The 27,592-nt window shown below is 45.3% G+C and overlaps 1 protein-coding gene across 3 annotated transcripts; it reads left to right on the top strand.

Moving 5' to 3' along the window:
- The first annotated feature begins 1,685 nt into the window (after positions 1-1,685).
- On the top strand, positions 1,686-20,610 carry NEU3 (neuraminidase 3). Of its 3 annotated transcripts, XM_080640500.1 has the most exons (5): positions 1,686-1,825; positions 2,124-2,251; positions 6,357-6,568; positions 15,417-16,058; positions 16,828-20,610. In XM_080640500.1, the coding sequence occupies exons 3-5, from the start codon at positions 6,362-6,364 to the stop codon at positions 16,906-16,908; spliced, it is 930 nt and encodes a 309-aa protein (XP_080496626.1). In that variant the 5' UTR covers positions 1,686-1,825; positions 2,124-2,251; positions 6,357-6,361; the 3' UTR covers positions 16,909-20,610. The 3 variants fall into 3 exon arrangements, with proteins under 3 accessions (XP_080496626.1, XP_080496625.1, XP_080496624.1); XM_080640499.1 differs by having other exon boundaries at positions 6,357-6,562; positions 15,417-20,610; XM_080640498.1 differs by having other exon boundaries at positions 15,417-20,610.
- Positions 20,611-27,592: the final 6,982 nt, after the last annotated feature.

The following is a 27,592-nucleotide window of genomic DNA, read 5'->3' as shown; positions in this document are numbered from 1 at the left end:
CTCCCTGAAAACATGGTGCCTTGCACCATAGGGAGGGTCATAAGCAACTTTCAGGTGTTTAGGGAAGCATCACCAATAGACCAAATAGTCATCAAATTACTGTGGAGAGTGCTCTAAAACGAGGCTACCCTTGGGTACAGGGGGAGCTTCCTGGAGGGGTGCTGACTCATTCATGCACACTCTGCAGGAGGTTATCCCTATCTTAAGGCTCATTCTATTAGAAACGTGGCTATGGAATTTATTCCTGACTTTAGCTGAAGCCATCAATGATACCACCTCAGCCCTGGAATACATTCAGGTGAGCCTCAACTCACTGGCCAGTATGGTTATGGATGATAGAATTGTTCTCAACTTCCTTGTGGGCCAAGGATCTGTAATAGCCGACGTATCCTGTGTACCAGAATTAATACCTAGGCCAGGTACATGGTCAATAAAGAAAGTAGAGAATACCATCTGGCTTTCTAAGGTAGACCTTGATGACTTACTGATGGCTTTTAGTTGTTGGTTTTTGGGGATGTTTTGTTTCTTTGTGTTTTTTGTTGTTTGTATTTCCAGCTGGTTTGGTCAAGACCCTTGGGTATGATAGAAGTTAAGTTTGCAGATTGATCTCATCCTGTTTCTTGGAGTTCTATTGACAGTATCCTTAATTAAATGCTGTATGAGACCATTAGAATGGATTTGGTCTCCATTTTTGTCAGATTAATTTGAGTGATGGTGTGGCATACTCAGAAAATTCATTAGAAGCCATCTGTACAAAATGCTGTGGAGGCTTGAATATTTTAGCATGGAGGACTGAGAGGTCCTTATACAGGAAGTGAAACCTGTCTGATTTGCATCATGAAGTAGATCATGAGTAGGTCATGTGTGCCCATTTTACAGATGAGGAACCTGAGGCATAGAAATTAAATAACTTGCCAATGTCACTCACCTAGGAAGTGGGAAGTCAGAATTGAAGCCAAGATCTCTTCACCTCCAAATCTAGAGGTTTCTGCTAAACCTCACTGCCTCAAGCATAAGACAGCCCATCAGCCAAAGAAGAATTGAGATTTGGCATTAGTTTTAGATACTTTTCTAAAGTTGGCTTGGTGGTCCACAGAGTTGGTTGTGAGTTTGGGGAAGTCTGGTGAAGAACCCTAGCACTTTGTATAGGCTCATCTTTAAAAATGAAATATTTCAGACATAATAAGGTGTTTTTTTAATATATCTTTTTATTGACTTCAGAGAGGAAGGGAGAGAGGGAGAGGGAGAAACATCAATGATGAGAGAGAATCATCAATGGGCTGCCTCCTTCATGCCCCCCATTGGGTGGGGATTGAGCCTGCAACCCAGGCATGTGCCCTGACGGGGAATGGAACCCTTACCTCCTGGTTCATGGGTCAACACCGAACCACCAAGCCACACCGGCTGGGCTTCAATTACTCATATAATGGAATACTATTATTTTCTTTATATATATATATACATATATATATATACACACACACACACATACACACACATACATATATATGTATATATATGTGTATATATATATGGCATCATTTATATATATATAAAATAACATATTTTTTGAGTAGGGGTGGCCCAATACTCTGGCTCTCTGGTCCTTTTTGTAGAGTTCCCTCTGAGGTCCGGAACCTTTGCTTGCCTCTCAGGCTGTCCAGGGAAGTTTTAGGCGGTGATACCTACCAACCAATAGAGCGGGGATAGAAAGCTGAAGAGGGGGTAGAGGGAGGAAATGGAAGGGTTGGGGCGGAGTCAGGGAGCTGCGCAGCCTTTAGGGGACGTGGCAGGCCAACAACCTGAACTGAACTAGGCCCTGGAGGTAGGTGGTCGAAGAGGAAGGGTCACCCCGGCTGGGACTGGGCTGGGGACTGAAGAGAGGAGGGACGTCGGAGGCCCGGCAGCGAGGGGGTGGGGCCTAGGCTGCACCGGTCCGAGGGGGCGGGGCTGGCTCCGGGCCTCTGCCAACCGGCGGTCCCAACGGCTGTGGCCTTTGAGGCCCCACTCCTGCCCCCCGCGCCTCCGCGGTGTCCGTTTCCCGGGTCTGTCCGCCTCCCGGCCTCTCGATGTCTCCGTCCCCGTCTCTCTTCACTTTTGGGGGTTTGTTTTCTTGTCCGCAGCCGCGCTTTCTCCTGCCTCCGTCTCCCCAGCCTCGGTCATCTCCCAGGCTCTGGTGCCCGAGACCTGAGGGCCTGCCTCCGCGCCCCCGCAGCCTGGAGAGAGTCGGGGGAACAGAGGGCCTACGCAGGTGAGCGGGCCTGGGAGGCTGGGGTCCCCGGAAAGTGGGGCAGAGTGGCTGTGGGGACGAGTTCGCAGCACCCTCTGGGCTTAGGAAATCCATTCTTGGGAGGATCTTGGGTCAGAGCCACCCAGTCGGTTAGCATGTCCGACTTACCCAGAGTGTTCTTGTCTAGTTCTAGTTTTGCTTTCCTTCCGCTGAAGCCAAACTTAAACCTGAGAATTAGCTCTTTGGAGATGAAAGGAACTGAGACGGGGAAAACCTTGCTTAGGAGAGAGGGATCTGCGGGCCCAGAGAGCCCTGAGCGGGGACTTGAAAGAAGACCTGGGTCTTGGTCCAGGTTTTGCTTCTGGTCATTGAGTGGCCTTACTTACGTTTATTCCTCTCCATGGCCTCAGCTTTCCCATCGGTACCATGAGCAGGGTTTGGACTACAGGATCTACAGAAGCCTGACATATGATGGGTGCTCCTTAAATACTCGTTTTTTAAGAGTGAATAAATGAGATAGGGAGGTCTCCTTCTAGGGTTCACTGGAGGCTGACGGCTGCATTGGATTAATTGGAAGCCTGTGGAATTACATAGTTCTTACAGCCTGAGAAATAGGTGGTCTATCTCCATTACAAGAGGAAATAGGCCCAAAAGTAAAGCAATTTGCTACTAAGTATCAAAGCCAAGTGACACCTCAAAGTCCGTGCTATACTTATCCTCTCTCCCAGTAAGGGAGGGTTTCACTGAAAGGTGATGGAGCAGCAATTAATAATATGAGTTCTCTGCTAAAATGAACATCTCTAAAGCAGAACTGTATCAGATTCTTCTCTACCTGTAGTTCCCAGCAGATGGTTTGTGTGAAATAGTTTGGGTGTCAGTGCCAGAGCCACTGTCTATGTTAACACTGTCATCAACACGATCCGCCTAATCGCAAGAAAAACTAACGATAGTGACGATAATTACTGTAGTGATAGCAAAGCCATAAGTGAAATTGTGAAAGTATCAAAATTTATAATGAAGTTTATAAAGCACTTTCCAGTGGTTCTTCATATTGATCATCTTGGTAGGTATTATTATTATCCATATTTTACAAGCAAAGAATCTAAGACCTAGAGAGATTAAGTGACTAGCACCAAGTCTCACAATAAAGACACAAAGCGGGGACACCAATCTGGTCCCATATGACAAGCTGTGCTTCTCCTTTGGAGCTCTCTCCATTTCCTCTCCCTTTTCTTTTTCCTCGTCCTTCCTCCCACTCTATGCCTTTCCTGTGTTCCATTCTTATCACCTAGAGAATTCTTGTTTCAATGTTAACTAATAATCATGTGTTGGCTGATGATTATTAGTGTTAGTATTAACTCAGAATTGAAATGTTAACTTATAAGAGTTTAAAATATCTCTCCCAGAGGCACAGAGGGATTTAAATGCTTTTAAGAAGGGGAGTTGTAATTGTAGATATTATTATCATCATGATCCACAGATTTCAAGGAATAAAACTAGAATATGCAATGATTGACAATCTAAAAATAGTAACTGTCGTATATTGAACTCATACTATGTCATGGGCTCTGTAACAGCAACTTAAACTTTTTTACTTAATTCTCTCAGCCACTGTATTGAATTTTATAAATGAGGATCCTGAAGCATAAAGAAGTTAAATAACATGCTCAAAGTCGTGTAGTCTTAGCCTGGTCCAATGCCTATGTTCTCAATCTTTATACCAGCTTGGTCAGGGACTGATTTTTACTTAAAAGAAAGCCTGTCTCTCCTTGGCAGGAGAGCCTGAATTGGGGGAAACAGAGAGGCTCTAGTATTGTGGGAAGAAGATTATTCACCCATGTCTTTCAGTTGTGCCATTGAGAGCCCAGAATTGGAGTGAGGAGGGAGGCTTTTCTTCTGGACTCAGGAGACCACCTCCCCACATCTCTCATGATAGTGAGTCATGGTTCTCTTTAGAAATAGTGACTGAATGAATATTTCATAAACTATTGGTGAAAGTTTGTCTTGACTGACACTAGGAGGATGCAGCTAAAAGCAGTGTAACTTTCCCCTTCAGTTCATTGACCACAAGGCTACCTGAGACATTGATCTAAAATGCATACTTGATCATGCCATTCCTCTGCCAAAAACTCTTAAGTGGCTCTCTGTCTGTGGGATAAACACCTTAATAAGGTATCAGAGCCTCCCAGGATCTGGGCTCTGCTGACCCCTTCAGTCCCATCTCTGCTCACAGCTTTTGACCAGATTAGTCATATGGGATTCCTGAGATTCCCCACAGCTCACTGTGTTTTCTGTCACCTATAGATTTTTCACATCCACTCTCCATGCCCACCTCCTTTTTACCCTTCAATTGGCTAAACCACTATTTATCCTTTAAGATCCAGCTCAGCCATTCATTCAGTCACTCAACAAATATTAGTCAAGTGCTTATCAATTACCAAGTATGGTTCTAGGTGTAGAAGTAAGTTAGCTTGCTGCTGGGGTCTGGCCGATTGGGACTGAGCAAGATGGCCCGACACACCCTGGAACCCTCTCGCGGCTCCTCCCCGGCCCAATAGTGCACTGGTGGAGTCCCTTAGCCTGGCTTGCACCCTCTCACAATCCGGGACTGCTCGGGGGATGTTGGAGAACCCCTATCCTGCAGGCCACTCCTCTTGGGAGGGCGCCAGGCGCAGCGCTCGCTTCTCCCTATCGGGACTGATTGGACGTGGCAGGCACAGTGGGGCTTGGATGAACAGGAGCGGCAGGTAGGAGCTGCAGGCAGCATTGGACTGCAGGTTTCTACAGGCCATCCAGAGGGACCCCACCCATGCACGAATTCGTGCACCAGGCCTCTAGTAAGGATATATGAGCCAGGAGCTCCCTTGGCTATGTTGTTAGCTCTCCAGAAATCCTCTGCAGCCTCAATGTGGACAGGTGCCCTTTTCTATTTTCCTACATGCTCTCATGGTTTACCTCTAAAGTAGCATTTATTACATGGTGTTGTGATTGTTGTCCATGTTTATGTCTCTTTCCCTCACTAGGGTGTGGGTTTCTTGAGGGCAGGGGCCTCTGATTTCTATCTCCTTAGCACCTACCATATGGCCTAACTTAGAGTAGGCACACAGAAATATTTATTAAATAAATGAATGAATGTGGTCTTACAGGCCTTGTTCTTACAGCCTGATAATTTTTATAAATTATTTATAAGCTAGGGCATGGATGACAGGTGAGAGAGAGAGAAAAAAATAATGTTAAGCCTGGTTCTGTGTAACTGGCTTAATTCGCTTTTTGGGCCTCTGAAAAGTAGAACTCCTGATTTTCTTTGAGAAATGTATCTTGCGATTTCTGTTTTCAGGATTATGGCTAGCTATATAACCTGTAAAATGGTGGATAAACTATAAAAAATATAGTTGAATTTACAAGAAAGTAAGAGAAATCCCCAGGGTCCGAAAAACCAAGAGTCAACTGAAAACCAGCGTAGTTACTCCCGTAACCTGACCTCAGCAATCCTGGATGCTTGCTGATCTTACCTAGAAGCTTGGCTTTAATAGACATGTTGTTACCGTGAGTGAAACTATGGGCCTGCATGGTATAGACTTTGGTTGACACTGAGATCCTTGCATGAAATCATGTCCCTTGAAAATCTACACCTTCTGATTGGGTGGATGGACTAGGAAAAAAATTGCTACTGATGCAGAGATGACAAAGAAGATTGCCTTTTATCCAATTTCAAAGAGAGGGAAAAAGTTTCCCCAAAGAATTCTTAAACGCAGGCATTTCTTCATATGAATTTGGGTTTGTTTATATATATGTTACCCAAATGGTCTAAAAACTCCGACCCAAGAAGTTGGTATTAGAAGCCATCTGGGTGGTAATATCCCTGGATGCTTGGCAGAAGCAGAATCTCTGGAGAGACCCACATGGCGCAGGCTATGTAGAATTCCCACAGAGTCTGGAGGATAGATGTGTTAAGAATGCGTATTGCTTGCTTTGTGCAGTTGGGACCATAATGTTATTTTTATATTAAGAAAAATAAACATCTCTGCCTCTCAGTGATCTCCAGAAATGGAATGATAGAACAGAACTTGTGTACAAGCCAGCATTTGGATATGGATTCACATTGAGCTGCCTCCTATCCTTGCAGAGGTCATGGAAGAAGTGACATCGTGCTCCTTCAACAACCCTCTGTTCCAGCAGGAAGACAAGGGAGGGGTCACCTACCGGATCCCAGCCCTGCTCTACATACCCCCCACCCACACCTTCCTGGCCTTTGCAGAGAAGCGCTCTACAAGCAGGGATGAGGATGCTCTCCACCTGGTGCTGAGACGAGGGTTGAGGACTGGGCACTCGGTACAGGTGACTCATCCCAGATCTGGGCCTGGGCCTCAGTTTCTCTCCATATTTGCTCTGTGCCTTTTCCCACCAGTGCAAGAAAAACCCTGTGTAGGAGTTGAAGAGGAAAAAACAATAAAAGCAATGCCTCTCACAAGTACTTACTGTGTGTCAGGGGCACATTGGTCCCCTCGGCCACTGTGACATAGGAATTGTTGTCAGTCACATTTTACAGATGAGGAAACAGGCTCAGAGCTTGCCATCATTGTTCAAGGTCACACAGCTACAATAAAGGAGTAGAAGCAGGCTTCAGACTTGATCTCTAACTCTAGAGGCCTCCGTGGTTCATATGTACTTTTCATTCACATTCTCTTTTATCTTTCTAAGTCACCAAAAAAAGTAGACATTGTTAGCCCAGGGTTGCTGATGAGGGATCCTGGTGCTCTGATAGGTAGGTAGCTTTTTTAAGACCACAACTAGCAGATAATGGATTGGAGGGTGTATGATAACAACAATCATTCTCTCCTACTACTGTTTTTACCTCATGCTTTATTCGTTTTTATTCTCTGACTAGAGGCCCGGTGCACGAAATTCGTGCACGGGGGTGTGTGTCCCTCAGCCCAACCTCCACCCTCTCCAGTTTGGGACCCCTCGAGGGATGTCCGACTGGGACACCGGGATCGGACCTAAACGGGCAGTCGGACATCCCTCTCACAATTCAGGACTGCTGGCTCCCAACTGCTCGCTTGCCTGCCTTCCTGATTGCCCCTAACCGCTTCTGCCTGCCAGCCTGATCACCCCCTAACCACTCCCCTGCCAGCCTGATTGATGCCTAACTGCTCCCCTGCCAGCCTGTTGTCCCCTAACTGCCCTCCCCTGCAGGCCTGGTCACCCCTAACTGCCCTCCCCTGCAGGCCTGATCCCCCCCAACTGCTCTCCCCTGCAGGCCTGGGTCCCTCCCAACTGCTTTTCCCTGCAGGCCTGGTCTCCCCCAACTTCCCTCCTCTGCCGGCCTGGTCAGGATAGAGGCCTGGTGCATGGGTGGGGGCCAGCTGGTTTGCCCTGAAGAGTGTCCCGGATCAGGGTGGGGGTTCCCTTGGGGCGTGGGGCGGCCTGGGCCAGGGGCCTGTGGTGGTTTGCAGGCCGGCCACGCCCCCTGGTGATCCAAGCAGAGGCCCTGGTATCTGGAGTTTACTTATCTTCTACAATTGAAACTTTGTAGCCTGGAGCGGAGCCAAGCCTTCTGCTTGCTCCGTGGCGGCAGCCATTTTTTTGGGGATTTATGTATCTTCTATAATTGAAACTTTGTAGCCTTAAGTGGAGGCCTGGGCCGGCCAGGGTGTGTGGAAAGCTTGGCTTCCTCCATCGCCGGGGGCAACCCTAGCCTCCTGCTCTTTCCAGCTCCGTGGCTGCCGCCATTTCTGTTTGGGTTTATGTATCTTCTATCATTGAAACTTTGTAGCCTTGAGTGGAGGCCTAGGCCAGCAAGGGCAGGCGGAAAGCTTGGCTTCCTCCATTGCCAGGGAAACCCAAGCCTCCCTCCTGCTCTCTGTGGCGGTAGCTGTCTTGGTTGGGTTTATTTGCATATTTGCTCCTGATTGGCTGGTGGGCGTGGCTTGTGGGTGTAGCAGAGTGATGGTTAATTTGCATATTACTCTTTTATTAGATAGGATTAACTCAGTTATAGAATCTTGAAATTAGAAGAGTCATAAGCCCAACTTCTTTTCCAGTGTAGAAATCTTCTGTAATCCATTGGTAGCTACTAATAGCTTAGTGGTTAAGAGCATGGCTTTGTAGTCAGGCAAGACCTACTATTTATTGGCTCTGTGACCAAGGATACTTGACTCTCTTCTGTTTCATCATCTGCAAAATGTGATTAATAATAGCAGTTACATGGTAGAAACTCACCATTAGTCATCTTCTATAAAGGTTCTGCTTACTCCTCAAACAAGGAATTCATCCTGTGGCTACTGTTAATTTTTTTTTGGAGGATGAGATGATCCATACTCCTCCATAATTACCCATTGGTCTTGTTCTTCCTTCTGGGGTTGTCAATCAATACATAATAAAGTCTCTTCTGCTGAAACTGCTCTTTGAGATACCTGAAAGTGGGTGTTCATGCCCACTGAGTTTTCTATTTTGGGGACTCACAACTTGAGTTCTTTAGTGTCTTCTTAGGTCACGGTCTGGATTTGGTTTCTGGGCCCTTGAAAACTGATTACTCTGGGATGTTAGAGTCCTTTTTAAAAGAATTGAACTTAGGACCCCAAGGATAGAGCCACCCCACCAATGAGATGGCTATCCCATCTTGTATCCTTTTCATGCATCCTAAGGTAAAGTAGCATTTATTTTTTGATCCTGCATAACACAGTTGACTAATAAATATTAAGTAGCTAAAACTTCCAAGTCTTTTTCACATTTGTTGTTTTTTTAAAAAAAAACAAAAAACTTTTAATTGTAGTAAAATACACCTAACAAAATTTTCCATCTTAATCATTTTAAGTGTACATTGCGGTATTGTTAACTGTATGCAAATTATTGTGCAGCAGATCTTTTTCAAACTTTGTCATTGTGTATGACAGCAGTTCTGTACACATTGAACAACTCATTCCCGCCCCCCCTCAGTCTCTAATAACCATTATACTACTTTGTTTCTATGAGTTTGATTATTTTAGGTATCTCATATGCAGTATTTGTCTTTCTATGATGACTTATTTCATTTAGAGCAGTGATTTTCAAAAATTCAAAAATTTAAGCAGTGAATTTTTAAAGCATGCAATATCTGACTATTTAGTCAGGGGCACTGACCTCTTTTCCCGTACATTGTCAAATTTAAAAATAACAACAGCCAACCCAACAATAGTTGTCTGATGTGAATGAATCAAAATTAAACCTGTTTTTTTTTTTGTCAGATTTGCAAAAAATATAATTTTCTGTGTACTGCAGAATTTTAGTAATTAGTTTATGTGTGCCATGGGATGAAAAAGGTTGAAAATCACTGATTTAGAATAATAGCCTCAAGGTTCATCTTGTAGCATATGGCAGGATTTCCTTCCTTGTAAAGACTAAATAATATTTCATTGTATGTTTATCCCATTCATTGGTTTATCCATTTTTTTTATCCATTCTTCTGTTGATGGACACTTGGGTTGCTCCCACCTTTTGGCTATTGTGAATAATGCTCTATGAACATGGTGTGCAAATATATCTTTGAGACATTGCTTTCAATTCTTAGGAATTGCTGGGTCATATGGTAATTCTATTTTTAATTTATTGAGATTCCTCCATACTGTTTTCCACATCAACAGTGCACAAGGCTTCCAATTTCTCTATATCCTTGCCAACACGTATTTTGTGTGTGTTTTTTGGTAGTAGTCATCTTAATGGATATGAGGTAATATCTCATTGTAGTTTTTATTTGCACTTTCCTAATTATTAACAATGTTTAGTATTTTTTCATATGCTTGTTGGCTATTACATTTGTTCTTTAATCATGTTTCTCCATCCAGACTTTTAAACCCAAGACTCATTTTACATTTCTGTCAAGCCTCAGCTTGTTTATATTCCATTGCTGCAGCTGGATGATATAATTTGGATTCTAGTGCTTTCATCTTTAGTTTACTGTTTCTTCTAGCTTCATATAAACTTTATTTTAGACATATCTGGTCCAAATCATTTTCTCCTCTCAGCTACTAAGGATGGCTAAGCTTCTGACTTCCCAATGACTAGCTTGCCCAATACAGTAATTTCCCCCACCCTCCTATTCCTAAAGGGAGTAGCAGTGCTGATGGATTTCTTATATCTGTCTCAAGGTTCTTGATCTGAGCAATATTAATTATTCAAATGACTTTGCAGCAGATGAGTTATTTCTCATTGGAAACACGTTCAGTGCTATTCATAAAGTGTTGGTGTCCACACGGTGCTGAAGAGCAACAGTAGGGAATTAAATCTGCTCCCCAGGCCTGTTCTAGGCACTTGGGAGGGAGAGGAGCCTCTGGGCATTGTTTATATAGAGTATTATTTCTATGCATTTCTATAATCCTTCCCTTCACTCCTTCCTTATATTCTTCCCCCCTCCTTCCCTTCTCCCCCCACTTCCATTCCTTTCTCCCTTTCTTTCTTTGTCCTTTCCTCCTTTATTGAGCACCTACTATATACCAAGCATTAAGTCAAGGGGGATGTGGGAGGGAGATACAAAAGTTGACAGATTCTGGCCTCTCTTTGTGAAGAATTTGCACAACTGAATTGCATAGAGAAAGCAGAACTGTGCACAGATGTAACTGTCCAAAACTCCCATACACAACCCATGAAGTGTCACAAGGCAGGTCCACTCAGAATGGGGTATTTCCTTAGAAGAAGGAGTGCAAATGCATTTGAGGATCGGAGAAGTTATTGTGTGGGTCACAGCATTAAAGCTGATTCTCGAAGTGAGTGGGCCTAAGGTGAGCAGAATCAAAGGTTTCTCCCTGTATTCTCCACATGCAGATACGGTCTTTTCCTTCTCTGACATCCATGGTGCTTTTTCTCCTTTCTCTGATGGTATCTGTGATCCTAGAATCTGCTCTGTGGGTGCTTTTCTCCTCCTCAAGGCAGGAAGGCTGCATCCTCCCACTGGTGGCCTCCTGGACCTTGATTCCCTGATAATCACGGGGAACTGAGGTCCTGCCTCCAGGGGTTTATAATGCAGTCAGATATCAATGTGAACTTCTTATGCACAGGGAGTTTCCAGAGAGTAACATGCCATTTGGGAGGATTTACAAAGCAGTCTTCAGTTAGTTAGCAATCTGGGAGAGCTTTGGAGAGGAAGGAGGGCTTCTGTCCAATGATTACATTGACTTTGGCACATGTGTTTGAAGTGTTGACAGTGCACAAGGCACTCTGCTGTAGAATGGGTTGCTCCAGTACAGAGATAGCGAGTTCCCTGTCCTTAGTCTAGTTCAAGGAGGGACTGAATGATCTTTAACCAGAAAACTTAGAAGAGAATCTTCTGTAGGATGCGTGTTAGCACTAGGTCCTTATGATTTTGAGAATCTGTGAACTGAGCTTTGCTTAATATTTTTTGCCCATTCACATAGGAATTAAATTTTTTAAACTTATTTTTTGTTTTGGCTAGTTAATTCATTTATATGGCTGAAAAATAAAAACAGTATAAAAAGGTAAACATCCCATTCCTAGTCTTTTACCTCCTATAGGCAGTCACTGTTGTTTCTTATGTATCTTTCTAGTGCTTCTTCATACAGAAACAAAGAAATACGAGTATATATCCTTAACTAGAGGCCAGGTACACGAAATTCTTGCACTCAGGGGGGGGTCCCTCAGCCCGGCCTGTACCCTCTCGCAGTTCCGGAGCCCCCGGGGGATGTCCGACTGATTGCTTAGGCCCGCTCCCCCTGGGAGTGGGCCTAAGCTGGCAGTGAGTCATCCTTAGTACTGCCATAGAGGCGGGAGAGGCCACTGCTCTTGCCAGCCATGAGCCTGGCTTCTGGCTGAGCAGCACACCTCCTGTGGGAGCACACTGACCACCAGGGGGCAGACCCTGCATTGAGCATCTGTCCCCTGGTGGTCAGTGTGCATCATAGCGACTGGTCATTCCTCTGTCAGGCCGAAACCAGCTCTCTGACATCCCCCGAGGGATCCCAGATTGTGAGAGGGCGCAGGCCAGGCCAAGGGACCCCACCGGTGCACTATAGGGGCTGGGGAGGGACACAGGAGGTTGACCACCTGGGGAGGGACCATGGGAGGGCTCCAGGGCGTGTCCAGCCCATCTTGTTCAGTCCTGATTGGCCGGACTCCAACAGCAAGCTAACCTGCCAGTCAGAGCGTCTGCTCCCTGGTGGTCAGTGCATGTCATAGTGAGCAGTTGAGCAGCCTTAGCATATCATTAGCATATTACGCTTTGATTGGTTGAATGGCTGACTGGGCTACTGGACACTTAGCATATTAGACTTTTATTATATAGAATATACTGACTTCCCAATGACTAGCAAACTTTTCTTCCCAATAACTTTTCTTATGCCTTTTAAAACTTTTAAATGTGAAATGATAACACACATATAGAAAACATAAGACATAAGGCAAAACATAAATGTCACCTCTGAATTGATAGAGCCAACCCTTGTGAATTTACCATTCAAGTAGAAAAATAGGAAGCTTCTTATGTCTCCTCTCTCCTTCCCAGAGGTAATTACTATCTTGATGTAAAGCTCGCAATTTTAGTTTTGCTTGTTTTTAATCATTTCTAAATTTTTAGTTTTTTAAATTATAGTTTACATGCAGTATTATTTTGTATTAGTTTCAGGTGTACAGCTTAGTGTTTAGACAGTTATATACTCTATGTATCCTTTATGTTTGGCTTATTTTGTTCAATATTATATTCTCGAGGTTTATCCAAATTAGGTGTACAGCTGTGATTTGTTCATTTTCATTGTTACATAGTACTCTGGGCCAGATGTTATGCTCCTCTTCCTGGCACTGGTGCTTCAGGCTAGGGTGCTTAGCATGGAGTTGAGACCCCTTGTTCCTCAGGAGGTACCTTGGCAGCTGAGCTATTCCTCCTGATTCTCAACCACCACATGTTGTTGCAGGGCCAGGCCTTTTTGTGTCTCCACCCTATCTCCCAGTCTTGATGTGGCTTCTGTAAATATCTATATATATAAAACCCTAATATGCAAATAGACTGAACAGCAGAACAACTGAACGACCAGTTGCTATGATGTTTGCTGACCACCAGGGGGTGTGTGCGGAACATGGCGGGTGTTGGCCGCGGCAGGATGGTGGAACAGGTGAGCGGGGGCACCAGACCAAGGTGGGGCACCGATCGCTGTCACCGAAACGAGCCTCTGGTGGTTACTGAAAATTCTTTACTCCCGCGTGCCACAGTCCCACCTGGCACTCGCATCTGCTGCCGGCGCCAGCCCTGCTCCCACCCGCTGCCGGCACCTGGCGCTGGCCCCAATCACTCAATGCCATCAGCAGGTGTGAGTGGTGGCTGCCGGTCCTGACTGCCCCTGAGGGCTTCTCCACTTCCCCCTGCTCCTGAGGGGCAATCGGGGCAGCAAGCCGCCGCTCGCACCCACTGATGGCACCGGCCCTGCTTGCACCCGCTTCTCGTGCCAGCCCCAATCGCTCTGCGCCATCAGCGGGTGCAAGCGGGGCCAACACCGTCAGTGCATGGGAGTGGAGGCAGCGGGGGCGGGGCTACCAGCAGACAAGGAACCAGGGGCTGCAGCAGGAGAGGCCAGTTGGGGTCACGGAGGATGAGCCAAGACCCGCCCCTGTGCCCACCGCAACCTCACAGCCCACAGTTCCTTTCAAGGTGCACTAATTCATGCACTGGGCCTCTAGTTTGGTTATAAGACTTTAGCTATTCAGGTTGGTTATTCAGGTTGATCCACTATCTTGGATCTCCCCCACAGTGAGTAATATTATACATACGTAATCTGATGAGCAGATATATCTTAGGATAATTTCCCAAAATTGGGCATGCTAGGAAAGGCTAAATGCATGTGTAATTTTGATAGATCCTACATAAATGTTAAACCATGTTGCACTCCAATTCATACTTGAGAGTGTCTGTTTCCTCACTTTTTTTTTTTTGCCAACAAAAGTATTGTTAAAGTTTATATGTTACCAGTTCATTAGATGAAAAATACTATCTTGCCCAGCCGGAGTGGCTTAGTGGTTGAGTGTCAGCCTATGAACCAGGGGGTCAAGGTTCAATCCCTGGTCAAGCACATGCTGGGTTGCCAGCTCAATTTCTGGTGGGGGGCGTGCAGAAGGCAGCCAATTGATGATTCTCTCTCATCATTGATGTCTCTCTCTCTCTCTCTCTCTCTCTCTCTCTCTCTCTCTCCCTCCCTCCCTCCCTCTCTGAAATCAATAAAAGTATTTTTTAAATACTATCTTAATTTTAATTTGCTCTTTTATATGTGAGGTTGAACATATTTTCATTTTTTCTCTCTTTCTGTGAGTTGTCTGAACTTGCTCTTTGTCCATTTCTCTTTTGAACTTTTCTTATCAATTTCTAATATTGTTTTAAATATATATATTTAAATATATATGTATATTTAAATATATATTAAGGTGATTAGGCCTCTCTTTGTGATATGTCTGATTAGGCATTATCTCATTTTATCCTCGCAACAACAACTCTCTGAGCATGTTATTACATCCTCCATTTAACTGATGAAGAAACTGAAGCAAAGGAAGATTAAATATCTTGCACCAGGTCAATATATGATGAAAGCAGGGTTAAATTAGATGTCTCTGACTCCATGCTTGAGTTTTTAATGACAATGTTATGAATTGCCTCCCTGGGATAGTAGAGGAAGGAAAAAAAAATCTGTCTTAAATTTCCTTTTATATGCCTAAAATTTCCATGTTTGTCTGTCTTGCTTTGTCCTTCTTTTCTTCCTTTTTCTTTCTTTCTTTCTTTCTTTTTTTTTTGAAGGCGAGTCCTTTCTTTCTTTTTAAAAAAATTTATGTAGCTCCTATTATGTACTGAGCACTGGAGATACAAAATTGGAATAATTTGGTTTCTACTCTAAAAAGATTCATAGTTTAGGGAGGGAGCCAGTCACATAAAAATATGTTATATAATAATTGCTTAAGTGTTTTGTATATACAAAGAATAAGCCTTTGGTATAAGACAGGAGGTGAGTTTTGATACCATTTATTTGGGTATCTAGACAAAGTGAGGAAGAATGTTTTAGACAGAGGGGATAGCATGAGAATTAAGTGAATAGTTGGGCCTTCACAATTTTATAGATTTTAATACCATTTATTTTCTCTGAAAAGTTCCAATGCTTTTAATGAACCTCATGTCTTCCTATTAGTCTCTCACTCCTGCTCTCTCTCCCTTACTCTTGTCTAGTGGGGACCACTAACACCACTGATCGAAGCCATGTTACCTGGGCATCGGACCATGAACCCCTGTCCTGTATGGGAGCGAAACACTGGCTGTGTGTACCTGTTCTTCATTTGTGTGCAGGGCCATGTCACCGAGCGTCAACAGATTATGTCAGGCAGGAATGCTGCTCGCCTCTGCTTCATCTGCAGTCAGGATTCTGGCTATTCATGGAGCAACTTGAGGGACCTGACTGAGGAGGTCATTGGCCCAGAAGTGAAGCGTTGGGCCACATTTGCTGTGGGCCCAGGTCATGGCATCCAGCTGCAGTCCGGGAGGCTCATCATCCCTGCATACACCTACTACATCCCTTACTGGTTCTTTTGCTTCCGGCTACCATGTAAAGCCCGGCCTCATTCCCTGATGATCTACAGTGATGACCTAGGGACCACATGGCACCATGGCAGGCTCATTAAGCCTATGGTGACAGTGGAGTGCGAAGTGGCAGAAGTGACTGGGAGGGCCGGCCACCCTGTGCTGTATTGCAGTGCCCGAACACCAAACAGATGCCGGGCAGAGGCTCTGAGCACTGACCATGGTGAATGTTTTCAGAGACCAGCCCTGAGCCAACAGCTCTGTGAGCCCCCGCATGGCTGCCAAGGCAGTGTGGTGAGTTTCCGGCCCCTGGAGATTCCAAATGAATGGCAGTTCCCTAATGGCAAAGATGCTCCTACCATTCAGCAGAACCCTCTGCTGGGCAGTTCTCTGAGGCTAGAGCAGGAAGCTGGAACACTGTCAGAATCATGGCTCTTGTACTCACACCCAACCAGTAAGAAACGGAGGGTTAACCTAGGCATCTACGTCAACCGGACCCCCTTGGAGGCTGCCTGCTGGTCTTCCCCCTGGATCTTGCACTGCGGGCCCTGTGGCTACTCTGATTTGGCTGCTCTGGAGGACGGCTTGTTTGGGTGTTTGTTTGAGTGTGGGATCAGGCGGGAGTGTGAGCAGATTGCCTTCCGCTTGTTTACAGACCAAGAGATCCTGAGCCATGTGCAAGGTGACTGCACCAGCCCTGGTAGGAACTCTGAACCAATTCAAAACTAATTGGCTTAGGATCCAACTTTCCATAGAAGGGAAGCCATTAGAAGGCAACCATAGCCAGGATCATGGAGGCCAGGATAACAGAGGTTACGGAAGCCTACAGGGAATCCCAAAACATAATATTCTGCTCCCTACCTTTTTTCACCTCTCCAAAGATAATGAACAATTTGCCATAGCGACTGTAGCCGAAATAGCACTGAACTGTGTGAATTGGGAGACCATGATATGATCTTGGGTCTGCCATGGCTGGCTCTGGGACCTTGAACTCTCTGGGCCTCAGGTCTCCATCTGTAAAATGAGAGGATTGGTCTGTGATCTCTCTTCTTCCTCTCCCTAGGGAAGGCAGAGGGCCTGCTTGCTGCATGATCATCAAGTCCTGGCTGCACATAGGACTCTGGTATCAAAATGGAAATCATAAGACTCATCTTTTCAAATGACTCACTACTCATCCAAGTGTGAGGTTCCAAGCAGGTGTCATGTCATGAAGAAGGATCTGGATGATTCGTTCAGTAATAGACGAGCTCTATAGGCTATCCAAGAGGAGTTGGGCAAAACAGAATCATGAGGTCACCTACCTTCTTTAGCTTTGCAACTCTGCTCAACCTGCGCTTACGTATCCAAAAAGCAATATATCCTAGGGAGAAAATGAGAGGCTCAATACCAGTAGTCCATATTGTTTCTGATGACATTATTTCTATGAAAGATAACCTAAAGTTCATTTATTAGGATGGTTCCTGATGAGAAAAAGACATGACTTAGGGCTTTAAAACATTGGACAAAACTTCCCACGGTCTCTGCCCTCAAGGAGCTCACAGTTTATGAGGCTAGAAGAGGGAGAAAATTTTTTAAAAATGCAGTTGGTGCGATAGTTAGTAGATGTTGGGCTTATTTGTAGATCATTATCTTAGTGCCTGGAGTCATCTGCCCCAGGGCTTGTCCAGGCTGCTAGGTTCCCCCTAAGTTTGTTTTTCTTAGAATATTGTCCCGGCCCAGCCACTCCATTTGCCAGTGGAGAAACTCTTCACCCTTAGGAAGGTCTCGGACCTTCCAAACTACAGAATCTGGCCTGTTTGGATCTACTGAAATCACTGTTTATGAAGTGAGATGACACTTGTCTAATAGTTTTGGGGCTCAACTTTACTAATACTGGGTCTCTCAGATGACACCAGATTGGTTGCTCTTATTTAGGTTGTTTCCCCCGTAGCCTGTTATTTTGAGGGAAATTCCATCAGGAAAGATTTCTTTTTTGTCCCTCTGAAATTGGTATATCAGCTAAATACAGGGTGGGACAAAGGTAGATTTACAGTTGTTCATATGGAAAATAATACAATAATTAATAAATAATAGTACAAGAATAAACTGTGTTTCATGTACTCAGAACTTGGTCCTACCCTGTATATATGGCGCTAGGTAATGGCCCAGAGAGCAAGTCTTAGTGGTAGAGCATAGTCTAGGATGCACCCGTCAGATGGTGGAGAAGTCCTATAGGAGCAAAGTAGAGATTAACTTCACCTACTTCAGCATGTAGCTTAAGCCAGTGTCTTAAGGTGGCCTCTCCTACATTCGTCATTATCTTCTCAGTAGTCAGCTATGATCATTCACTCATTTATACATTTATGTAGCTATTTCTTGAGTGCCAGTGCATAATGTAAGGTGCTTTCTGTTGCCATTCCCTGGTTGAAAATAATTTGTGGCTCCTCATTGCCTATTAAAGGCTACAATTAGCCTGGCATGTAGGATGAAATAATGATTACTTATCTCTTCTCCTTTATGGGAAGGCCACTGTCAAGCCCATTGTCAAGTTGGCACGTGGAGGCAGGTGGAGTGAGGTGGACAGAGTGGTGGTATAGGGGGAGGATTAAAAGGGCATCCCCCTTTTGAGTTCTTGTTCAGCAAAGCTTTCCTGAGCACTAAACTCTAAATGAATAGAAATAGGCAAGATGACTAAACTCTACATCAGGGCTAAAGGGTGGAGAGAATGAGAATATCAGGACTTCTTGGGACTATACAAGAAGGGAGGGACTTCAGTCACATGCCAGTGTGAACCGCAGATGTCTAGTATGGGTATTCCTAAAGACTTACCCAGCTCTAAATTGCCCTCCCCTTTCTCCTTCCCCTTTGCCTCATGTTTGCTTCTCCTTAGAGAGAAATTCCCTTAATAGGCAAAGGGCCTATATGCACATTTTGGGAATAGCAAGAAAAGAGGTTTGGGGCAGGCATAACCCAGAATGAGGATTAGAGAGAGGAACAGGTGGGTGATGGCAGCTGTGAAGAAAAAGAATAGCAGGTAGAAGTCCTGGCACCTGTGGAAATAGAAAGGACAAACATGAGGCCTAAGCTGGAGAGATGGTGTAGGTGGTAGTGCTGTGAAGAAATGATAACCGGCTGGAGCTGTTCCCTGAAATGTGTGGGAACAGGCCTGCACAGGCAGCAGGAAAATTCCTACCCAGCCCTGTAATTTTAAGCTGGCTCTACTTGACCAACAAAAACCACCATAGGCACTAAACTCTGTGCCAATTACCCAGATCTTCAGGGCCCTGGGACCGACACCATGATGCTGGTATCCTAAGCCCATTTCAGCCATTTTCAGGTTGGTAGAATGAAAAGATAGGGCAGGTGATGGCAGCTGTGAAGAAAAGAGGAAAGACTGAAGGCCTCTGATATAGAGACATGAAGAGAGGACTACAGGCTGTGGTCCTTTGCTCCCAGATACCCCATCCTGTCTTTGAACCCTTAGTAAGTATCCATCTAGCAAAGGTGGCCCCCCACTGGAAGTGCAAGAGAGCACCGGTAGTGAGTGGCCTCCTCCTGCTGGTATGTACCCATGCGTTCAATCTGCTGGTCCTGCTCATGTTCCCTAACTCTTGGTTCCTCACTCCTAGGCAGGCTCCTAATATTTACCTCAGGCCTTTGTTACTTGGCTCTTGTTATTTGGATCAGTTTTTCCTGATCACCAGTCTCCCCTCAGATATCCACAGGGTATCATGTAACTACAGCCATAGGTAAGAGACCTTGCAGCCTGCCTGTGGGGTAGCCCGAGGTACCCACAGAGTCCACCCTGAGGCTGCACAGCCTCTGCCCCAGGACAGTGGGATTCAAGACTTCCACTTGGGCCAGATTAAATGGCTCAGGCTTCTTGAGGAGGCCGTGAATTTTCCCCACTGCATTATTCAGTAGGTGTCATGTCCTCCTGTGCTGCCACAGTGCACAGTCTGAGCCTCCCTTCGGGCCTTACCACAGATTGCCCTGTGTTATTGTCTGTTGTGCCCTTTAGGCCTCTGCTGGGTTGTGAACTCCTTGAGGGCCAAGTCTGACTCCTCACTGTATCCTCTTTACCTTGAATCACAATGCCTTGTTCTATCATATAATAGAACAAATGCTTTTTCTATCATATTTCCCTGTTTAGGACTCTTGAGTCCTCTCTGTACCCAACACAGGGCCTGGCACAGAATAGACAACAGTGAAGCTATGCTGAATTAATAAAGGAGTTAAAAGACCCTTGGCCTTCAAAGCTAACTGAGAAGGGTAGGGTGAGTTCCCCTCTCAGGGAGGAGCATGTCACATCCCTCTGGATCCATAGCACTCTAAAGGTGCTGAACACTCACTCTAAATGAGTCTTCTCTGTGCTGGCCCGCTTCCACGTCAGTCACAGGATTTCCTGGGAATGAGCTTTTCTCTGGCTGCCTGGATATCCCAAGGATCATAGTCCAAAGCAAAGCCTTGACTTGGGGTTCTCATTTCACTGGTAACCCCCCTCCCCCCATCTAATTGGATTTTCTATAGCTACCACTCCTCCAGGACTCAGAGGGAGATGCTGGTGCTCAGCATGTTCCTTGCATGTCTTGGTTCTGTGATACCAGGTGCCACAAATGCTCTCTGTACTGTGAAAACTACCATGACTCCTTGAAACAAGGAAGACGAATAAAAAGCATAATTCTGGCGACTACTGGTTTTGTTGTTGTTAAGGAAACTGAGATCATAATCATCCTAATACTTATATTTAATTTATACCCAACTTTTTTTTGGATTCGAGGCATTTTCTTGCTTTTCATACGAACTTTAACTTTCAGAAAACATTATTATAATAATCGTTTGCACTTTTACACACTGTTATTTGAACATAGTCACCAATTGAGGGCAGCAGGACAGAGGTGACCTGGCTGGTTGGTTACACATTAGCTGTTAAGTGGAGGCGCCTGGGTGCACAGAATCCCCCTCTGGCACCAGCCTCAGTGCTTTGTCACCCACATCTAATTTCTTCTTTCAAAAATACCTTGAGATTACTCTCAAAGTGTAGTTGGAAAGGCCACAAATATTTACCTCAATGAAGTGGGGTAATAGCTTTTTGCTTGACCTCCTCTTTGTTACATTGGGTGCTTAAGGCAATACTGATTCCGTCAAATGTTTCAGCATAACTATTCCAGTCCTATCACTAGGTCAGCTGCCTTTTAAAAAAAAAATTGACTATTGAAAAAGTTTCAAATGGACATATCTTTTGTCGTACCACTGAGAGTCTTATAATGATGAAAGAATGAAGTTGAGAGAACTGCGAATTTGCCTCTAAAAGTAGTTGTACAATAATTCTAGAATTATATTTTAAAATCCAATGATCTTTTTTTGTGTGTTCTGTTAGATTGCTTAATGTCTGAGGGACCTCTGGGTTTGAGAGGAATATGCCCCACTACATAAATTTTAGTGCTCCATTTATTAAACTCATATTCAATGAAACATTGAAAATCTCTTGTATATTCAAACAATAACATTTGACTAAACTGCCTTAAACATAAATACCAGTTACAAATTTAGTATAGCTGATCCTTTTGAACAATTCAAACACCCTACATAGTAGATAAAACATATACATATACATCCAATGATTATAAAACACAAGCTTACATCCAAATGGAGCTAGAAGAGTTGGTGCTCTGGATTTAACGCTGTTCCTTATTATGCTTACACCTTTTGGGACTTTTAGCTTTTTTTTTTTTTTTTTAAATATATATTTTATTGATATTTTACAGAGAGGAAGGGAAAGGGATAGAGAGCTAGAAACATCGATGAGAGAGAAACATCGATCAGCTGCCTCTTGCACACCTCCCACTGGGGATGTGCCCGCAACCAAGGTACATGCCCTTGACCGGAATCGAACCCGGGACCCTTGAGTCCGCAGGCCGACGCTCTATCCACTGAGCCAAACCGGTTTCGGCGGGACTTTTAGCTTTTAAACTCTTTAGAGTTTTGGTGTCTTTACCAGATTTTCCCCTCTACTCTCCTAGGGATTTAGAAATAGCAGATCCAAAGGAAAAAGAAGGCCATTTCAGACAAGCTCTCCACGGGCGCATTAAACTGGGAGGCTGTCCTCGGTGGTGGAGATGCCTGTGTGCAGCAGAAGCCTGAAAGAATGGAGCCACGCAGACACAGCCCTTATGATATCCACTGAGGTCCTCCCTCTTATGGGAAACTATAAACCCCAATCGTTACTTAATTTTTATTTCTTAAGCTAGCTTGAGTTGGATGTATATAGAAAAGATACACATTTTTACAGAAAATTTGATTAATTAGTACTACAATCTGTTAGTCACGATGTGGAGCAGCACAACAACCATGAGAGATTAACTCTTAATTCAGTCTACTAAAGTGTGATCAACTATTATCTAAAGGATACATTAATAGGAGAGACATTGGGATCAAATGGAGAAAGTACTGGACTAGGAGGAGTCAGGAGTCCAGGGTCCTTGTTCTAGAGCTTGCCACTGGTATGATGGGCGACTTTGTACCAGTGACTGACCATCTCTGGGAGCCCATTTATTCAACTATAGCAGAAGCATGATCCGTGCCCTGCCCCTCAACAGGGAGTGGTGTGGATTTGATGAGCTAGTGCAGTGGTCGGCAAACTCGCGAGCTGCGGTTTGCCTCTCTGTTAACTAATGAGTTTGCCAACCACTGAGCTAGTGAGTTCTCAAAAGGGTTTAGGAAACAGTGCAGTGTAATGTAAATAGCAGATAAATTACCTTTCACCCATTGAACTCCATTCATTATCCATCAGTATTGGCAACATTTGACAGTTGAACACTGAAAACAAGGATGATGGATAGAAAGGAGAGCAGGAAGGCAGAGCCCACTAAGGAAGGCAGTCCACGTCTGGACAGCCACCTCACCTCACCTCCATCATGTCCTTAGCAAACTGCAGGCCTTATGATTTTGTGCAGCCTTCTGCCTTTCCCCCAGACCTTTTACTCCCTTACTGTGAGGAATGACCCAGCCTGGGTATAAAGGAAGGAAATTTTAGCCGCAAGTATGAAGGGACGTCGTCTGAGTAATCTCTGTTCTCTGTGCCCACCATACAGCCACACATACATAGCACAGTATAGGAAAGAAGACTGCAAGGGGAGTAACATTTTACTTATTTTTTAATTTTAAAAAAATATATTTTTATTGATTTCAGAGAGGAAGGGAGAGGGAGAGAGATAGAAACATCGATGAGAGAAACACATTGATCAGCTGTCTCCTGCACACCCAACATGGGATCAAGCTTGCAACTTGGGCATGTGCCTTGACCAGGAAATGGACCCAGGACCTCTTGGTCCATGGGACGATGCTCAATCCACTGAGCCACTCCAGCCGGGCAAGGGGAGTAACATTTTAAAATACCTGCTTGTGAGTCATATGTACTGTTACGTAATTCAACAGTTCATTTTAGAGAGAGGAAAGTTGAGACTCAACAAGGTTACATGCCATAGTCCCAATGTCACACACCTGTAAGCGATGAAGCCTGATATGATTCCAAACCTATATTTTTGTCATATGGCAGCTAAGAGACAGACTGAGGGTAAGACCTTGTAAACTGATGAGGCAAAGTTAGTGCCTAAGTCCTTGCAACATGGGGGTGTTCAGCAGCTGGTGAGAGACTGGTGATCCTCCCTATAGTAACATGTCTCACAGCTGCACTGGGTGGTGTCTCAAACCAAGATCTTCCCCTTCTATTTCATCCACGACAAAGTTTCTCTTCCTTGGAAGCCCAGCTGAAGATTACTTTCCAGTACCTCCGACCTTCAGGCATTTTCCTTCCAAGACCCAGAGTTATCCTAAACATAGATTTTGTTGTCATCAACTAGGAATAGAATCAGAAATGAGAGCACAGATTCCCTTGAGAGGTAAACATAGAACTTGATAGCAGGTGAAGCTGCTTAGTGCTAAGAGAGAAGGTCAGAGGCTGCAGGCACTGGGCAGGTCTCTGAGCCACAAGTTGGAGATAGCAACTCTGCCTCTGCCTTTATGCAATGTGGGTGGTCTTCCACACATTGTTTACAAACCTCCCAACAACCAGGGAAGTGAGGCATCATTGTCCCTAACCTGCAGACAAGGAAACGGAGCCTTGGGAAGGTTAAATAACTTGGGCAAGTATCTTAACTATAATTTCTTCATCTGTAAAAACTAGGACAAGAAAAGTATCTCATGGGGTTGTTGTGAAGGTTATATGAGATCATGTATTAAAATTAGATAAAAATTTAAAAATATCTGGCACGTAATAGATAGTAAAAAATGGCAACTGCCATAATGGTTATTTTTCCCTGTAGTAATCATATTAGCCCATCGTGAGCCACCCAGCCAGGGCAGGGTTATTTCGTTTGTTTTAATTGCAATTAAATGATGGTTATAGGCCATGGAGTTTGGGTTAAGGCCATGATTATAGCCATGGAGTTTGAGGGGAGGGTGCCATGGCCATTTGTTGTTAGTATTATTTTATCCCCTAGCATAGTAGGTACCTAATAATACAGGGTGGGGAAAGTAGTTTTGCAGTTGTGAGTATGTGAAACACAGTTTATTCTTATATTATTTATTAATTATTATATTTTTCCATATGAACAACTGTAAACCTACTTTTGCTCCACCTGTATTTTTGAGTTAATTAATCAATGGCCACTCCAGTTTCAATCACTTGGGAAAGTGGCTTAGGCAGATAGGCCACTCCTGCTTTTCCCAACCTCACTTCTTTAGCTTGACCCAAAGAGTGATCCCTGGTAGCCCGAGTTAAAGTGAACCCTGGACTTAGGGCGGTACCATTAAGAGGATTCCAGGCTTGCACTGAGGAAAACCTTTGCCATTCAGTAATCCAGGTTCATTCCACATCCTGTTGTTCCTCACACGCTTTCCTACAGCCTGCCCAGCACACTGCAGCCTGGTTTGCACGGCACTGTTGGGTGGGCACACTTGACCGGGGGTCTTGGAAGTGGAGAGCGAGTTTCCCAAAGGCCATCCTGGTGGTGGCAGCAGGGGTTGGTGAGAGATGCTCTAAAGAGGAAGTTGAATCTTGAAATGAGGTCAGAGCTTGGTGTACCATCTACCTTCTACCTCTCAAGTGCAGAGTCACTCTTGTAGGAAAGTAACTCAGGAAGGGAGGGTGGGGTTTGGGGTGGGGCTTCACATTTACTTTCCAGTCTGGTGGGTACCCCAGTGTTTCAGAGTTGCAAGTGGGAGGATACAGCCCAGAGTCAGGAGGTGGGGCAGATCCTCCTCAGACCTCCCTGAGCCCAGCAAGGCCTGACAAGGATCCACAGCTGCAAATGCAGTTACACTTGCTGGGGAGCTGAGGACGATCCTACCAGCCAGGGAAGGAAGATGGGTTCCAGATTCAGAGCTCAGGTAGGTGATGTGTTTAGGGAGGGCTGCTGCTCAGGTGTACCATACCAACGTGCCTGGGCAAGGGACAACTGGGGCCCAACATCCAGCCACATGGAGCTCCCCAAGCCATCCATATAGGTGCCTAGCGAGTGCATCTTCTTCTCATTAGTACAGATTAAACCATGGGAAAGCTTGGGTTTGGGTGTCTGAGGTGGGGCTAAGCTCTGGCTGGGGAGCTGGGGCCAAGGGCTGGCTCTCCTCCTCGCCATGTTTGAGGTTGTCCTGGGCCAGGGATTTGCCTGCCTTGTATCTAAAGGTGGGTGCCCTAGACCACTCTCAAAAGAGGCCTTTTACTTGACAATGGGACCTCTGGCTTGTGGGTTGGGATAAGTAAAACATTTTTTCTTTGAAGACTCAGAAGTAGGGAGGGTAACACTTAGGTGACATTTAGGAAAATGTAATTCATTGAATAGAGCAAAAATGATAGTAGACTAGGGTTATACTGGGAATCAAGAGGCAGCTTGGAGCAGAGGCTAAATTAGATGCCGGCTCTTTCATTTTTAGCCCTCCCTCTCTTACCTCCCTCCTTCCTTCCTTTCTAACTAAAAAAAAAGAAAAAAAGAAAAGAAAACACACCCACGCGCACGCACACACACACACACACACACATACACACACGAAAAACAAACTAAAAAATCCAGCTGAGTGAAACTTTGGGCAATTTATTGTAATTACTTTATAGGGTATATAAATGTCTTATCACTATGTTGTATACCTGACATTAATGTAATATTGTTTGTCAATTGTAATTGAAGCATAGATTTGAAAAAGAAGAAAATTTCATTACTTGAATATCCCCTCTTTGAGCCGGCCTTGTTCTCTGTAAAGTGGACACAATAACATGAGGACTCAGAGTGTGCTTATGTGATGCTAGGACAGAGACAGGCGAGCTCCTCCTCCCTCTCCCCGTGGGGGCCCTGGCACCAGAAGGCTGCGGGCCCCACCATGTCTTGTCAGGGTTGCCTAATCCCTCCTCGCTGCTCCTCCAGGGCAGGAGTGATTACCTGCTTTGTACAGAAGAGCAAGTGGAGGCTTAGACCGACCAGGTGCCTTGCTGAAGGTCACACCACAACTTAGTGGTGGACTGAAGCTGGAACCAGGTGGTCCAGAGACCGACCGTCTGAGCCGAATTTCAATTTTCTGAACTTCTGTAACCCCAGGAGCTGTGTGGGTGTGGCTTAAGAACAGCTCCCCACACAGAGAATGGCAATCCTGGAGGGGCCAGCGAGGGAACCCAGGAGCGGGATCTCTGTGAGTCCCTCCCCTGCCCTCTGTCTCCCGGGCTGACCCTTGCTCTGCGTCCTGCTGGAACTCAGAGGGCCTGCCCAAGACAAGGTACATCAGTGCAATTGTCTAGTTCCATGGTCGGCAAACTGCGGCTCGCGAGCCACATGTGGCTCTTTGGCCCCTTGAGTGTGGCTCTTCCACAAAATATCACAGCCTGGGCGAGTCTATTTTGAAGAAGCGGCATTAGAAGAAGTTTAAGTTTAAAAAATTTGGCTCTCAAAAGGAATTTCAATCGTTGTACTGTTGATATTTGGCTCTGTTGACTAATGAGTTTGCCGACCACTGGTCTAGTTTAATGCTCACTGTCGCCCTGCGAGGTTGGCATACTTGTCTCACATTTGAGATGAGAAATGTGAGGCTCAGAGGTTGGCGGGGACTTGCCCAAGTTTATTCAATTGAAGTCAGGCTTGGGGTTTCCAATACCGGAGTTTCGCCTGTAGCTCGGTGGCACTGCCAACATTGACCACCAGGTGGCAATCTTCCCCAACTCCCTGCTGGCCACAGACAACCTGGAAGCGTCAACAGAAGTGCCTGGAGTTGCTGACAGAGCCGCAATCTGTGGCGGTCTTTCAATACTGCCCCGAGGCATCGTTTATTAGTTTTGTTGTCCCCAAGGAGAAACTGATGCCAGCGAGGGGCCATTGCTTTCCAGAGGACAGAGTTCTGTGTGTGTGCATGAGCGCACCATCTGCTTCAGTCCGGTTCCATTTGAGACTGGTGGACCTGCTGATCACAGGTCGGCGGAGAGATGATGGGCAAGATTTTCTTGGCACAGAATTCTTTCCCCTCTGCCCCCTCTGTTGCCAAAGCCCGGCTCAGAGATGGCAGCTGAGTTTTCCTTTGTGTTTGTTTGTTCTCCTGCGTGCTCTTTGTGTGGAGCACGGGAACTGCTGCATCCAAGAAACACTGGGAGCACCTCACCAAGCTCCTTTCTCTGCTCCTGGCCAGAATGGACCCCACCCCCTCCTCCCGGTGGGAGTCCTGCCACGGGCTAGCTCCCTGAAACAGGCCCAGGCCCTGTGCTGCTCAGTGGCAGCCCGAGGGTGTGCCCCTGGGCTCCCAGCTCAGCAAGCTTTCTGCCTGGATGAGGTGCGGTGCTCCTGGCTGGCATGCCCAGGGTCTGTGAGGAGCTT

The sequence above is a fragment of the Plecotus auritus genome (assembly GCF_963455305.1).
Source record: "Plecotus auritus genome assembly, chromosome: 9".
NCBI classification, from domain to species: Eukaryota; Metazoa; Chordata; class Mammalia; order Chiroptera; family Vespertilionidae; genus Plecotus; species Plecotus auritus.
This window is presented reverse-complemented; position numbering and strand designations above follow the sequence as displayed.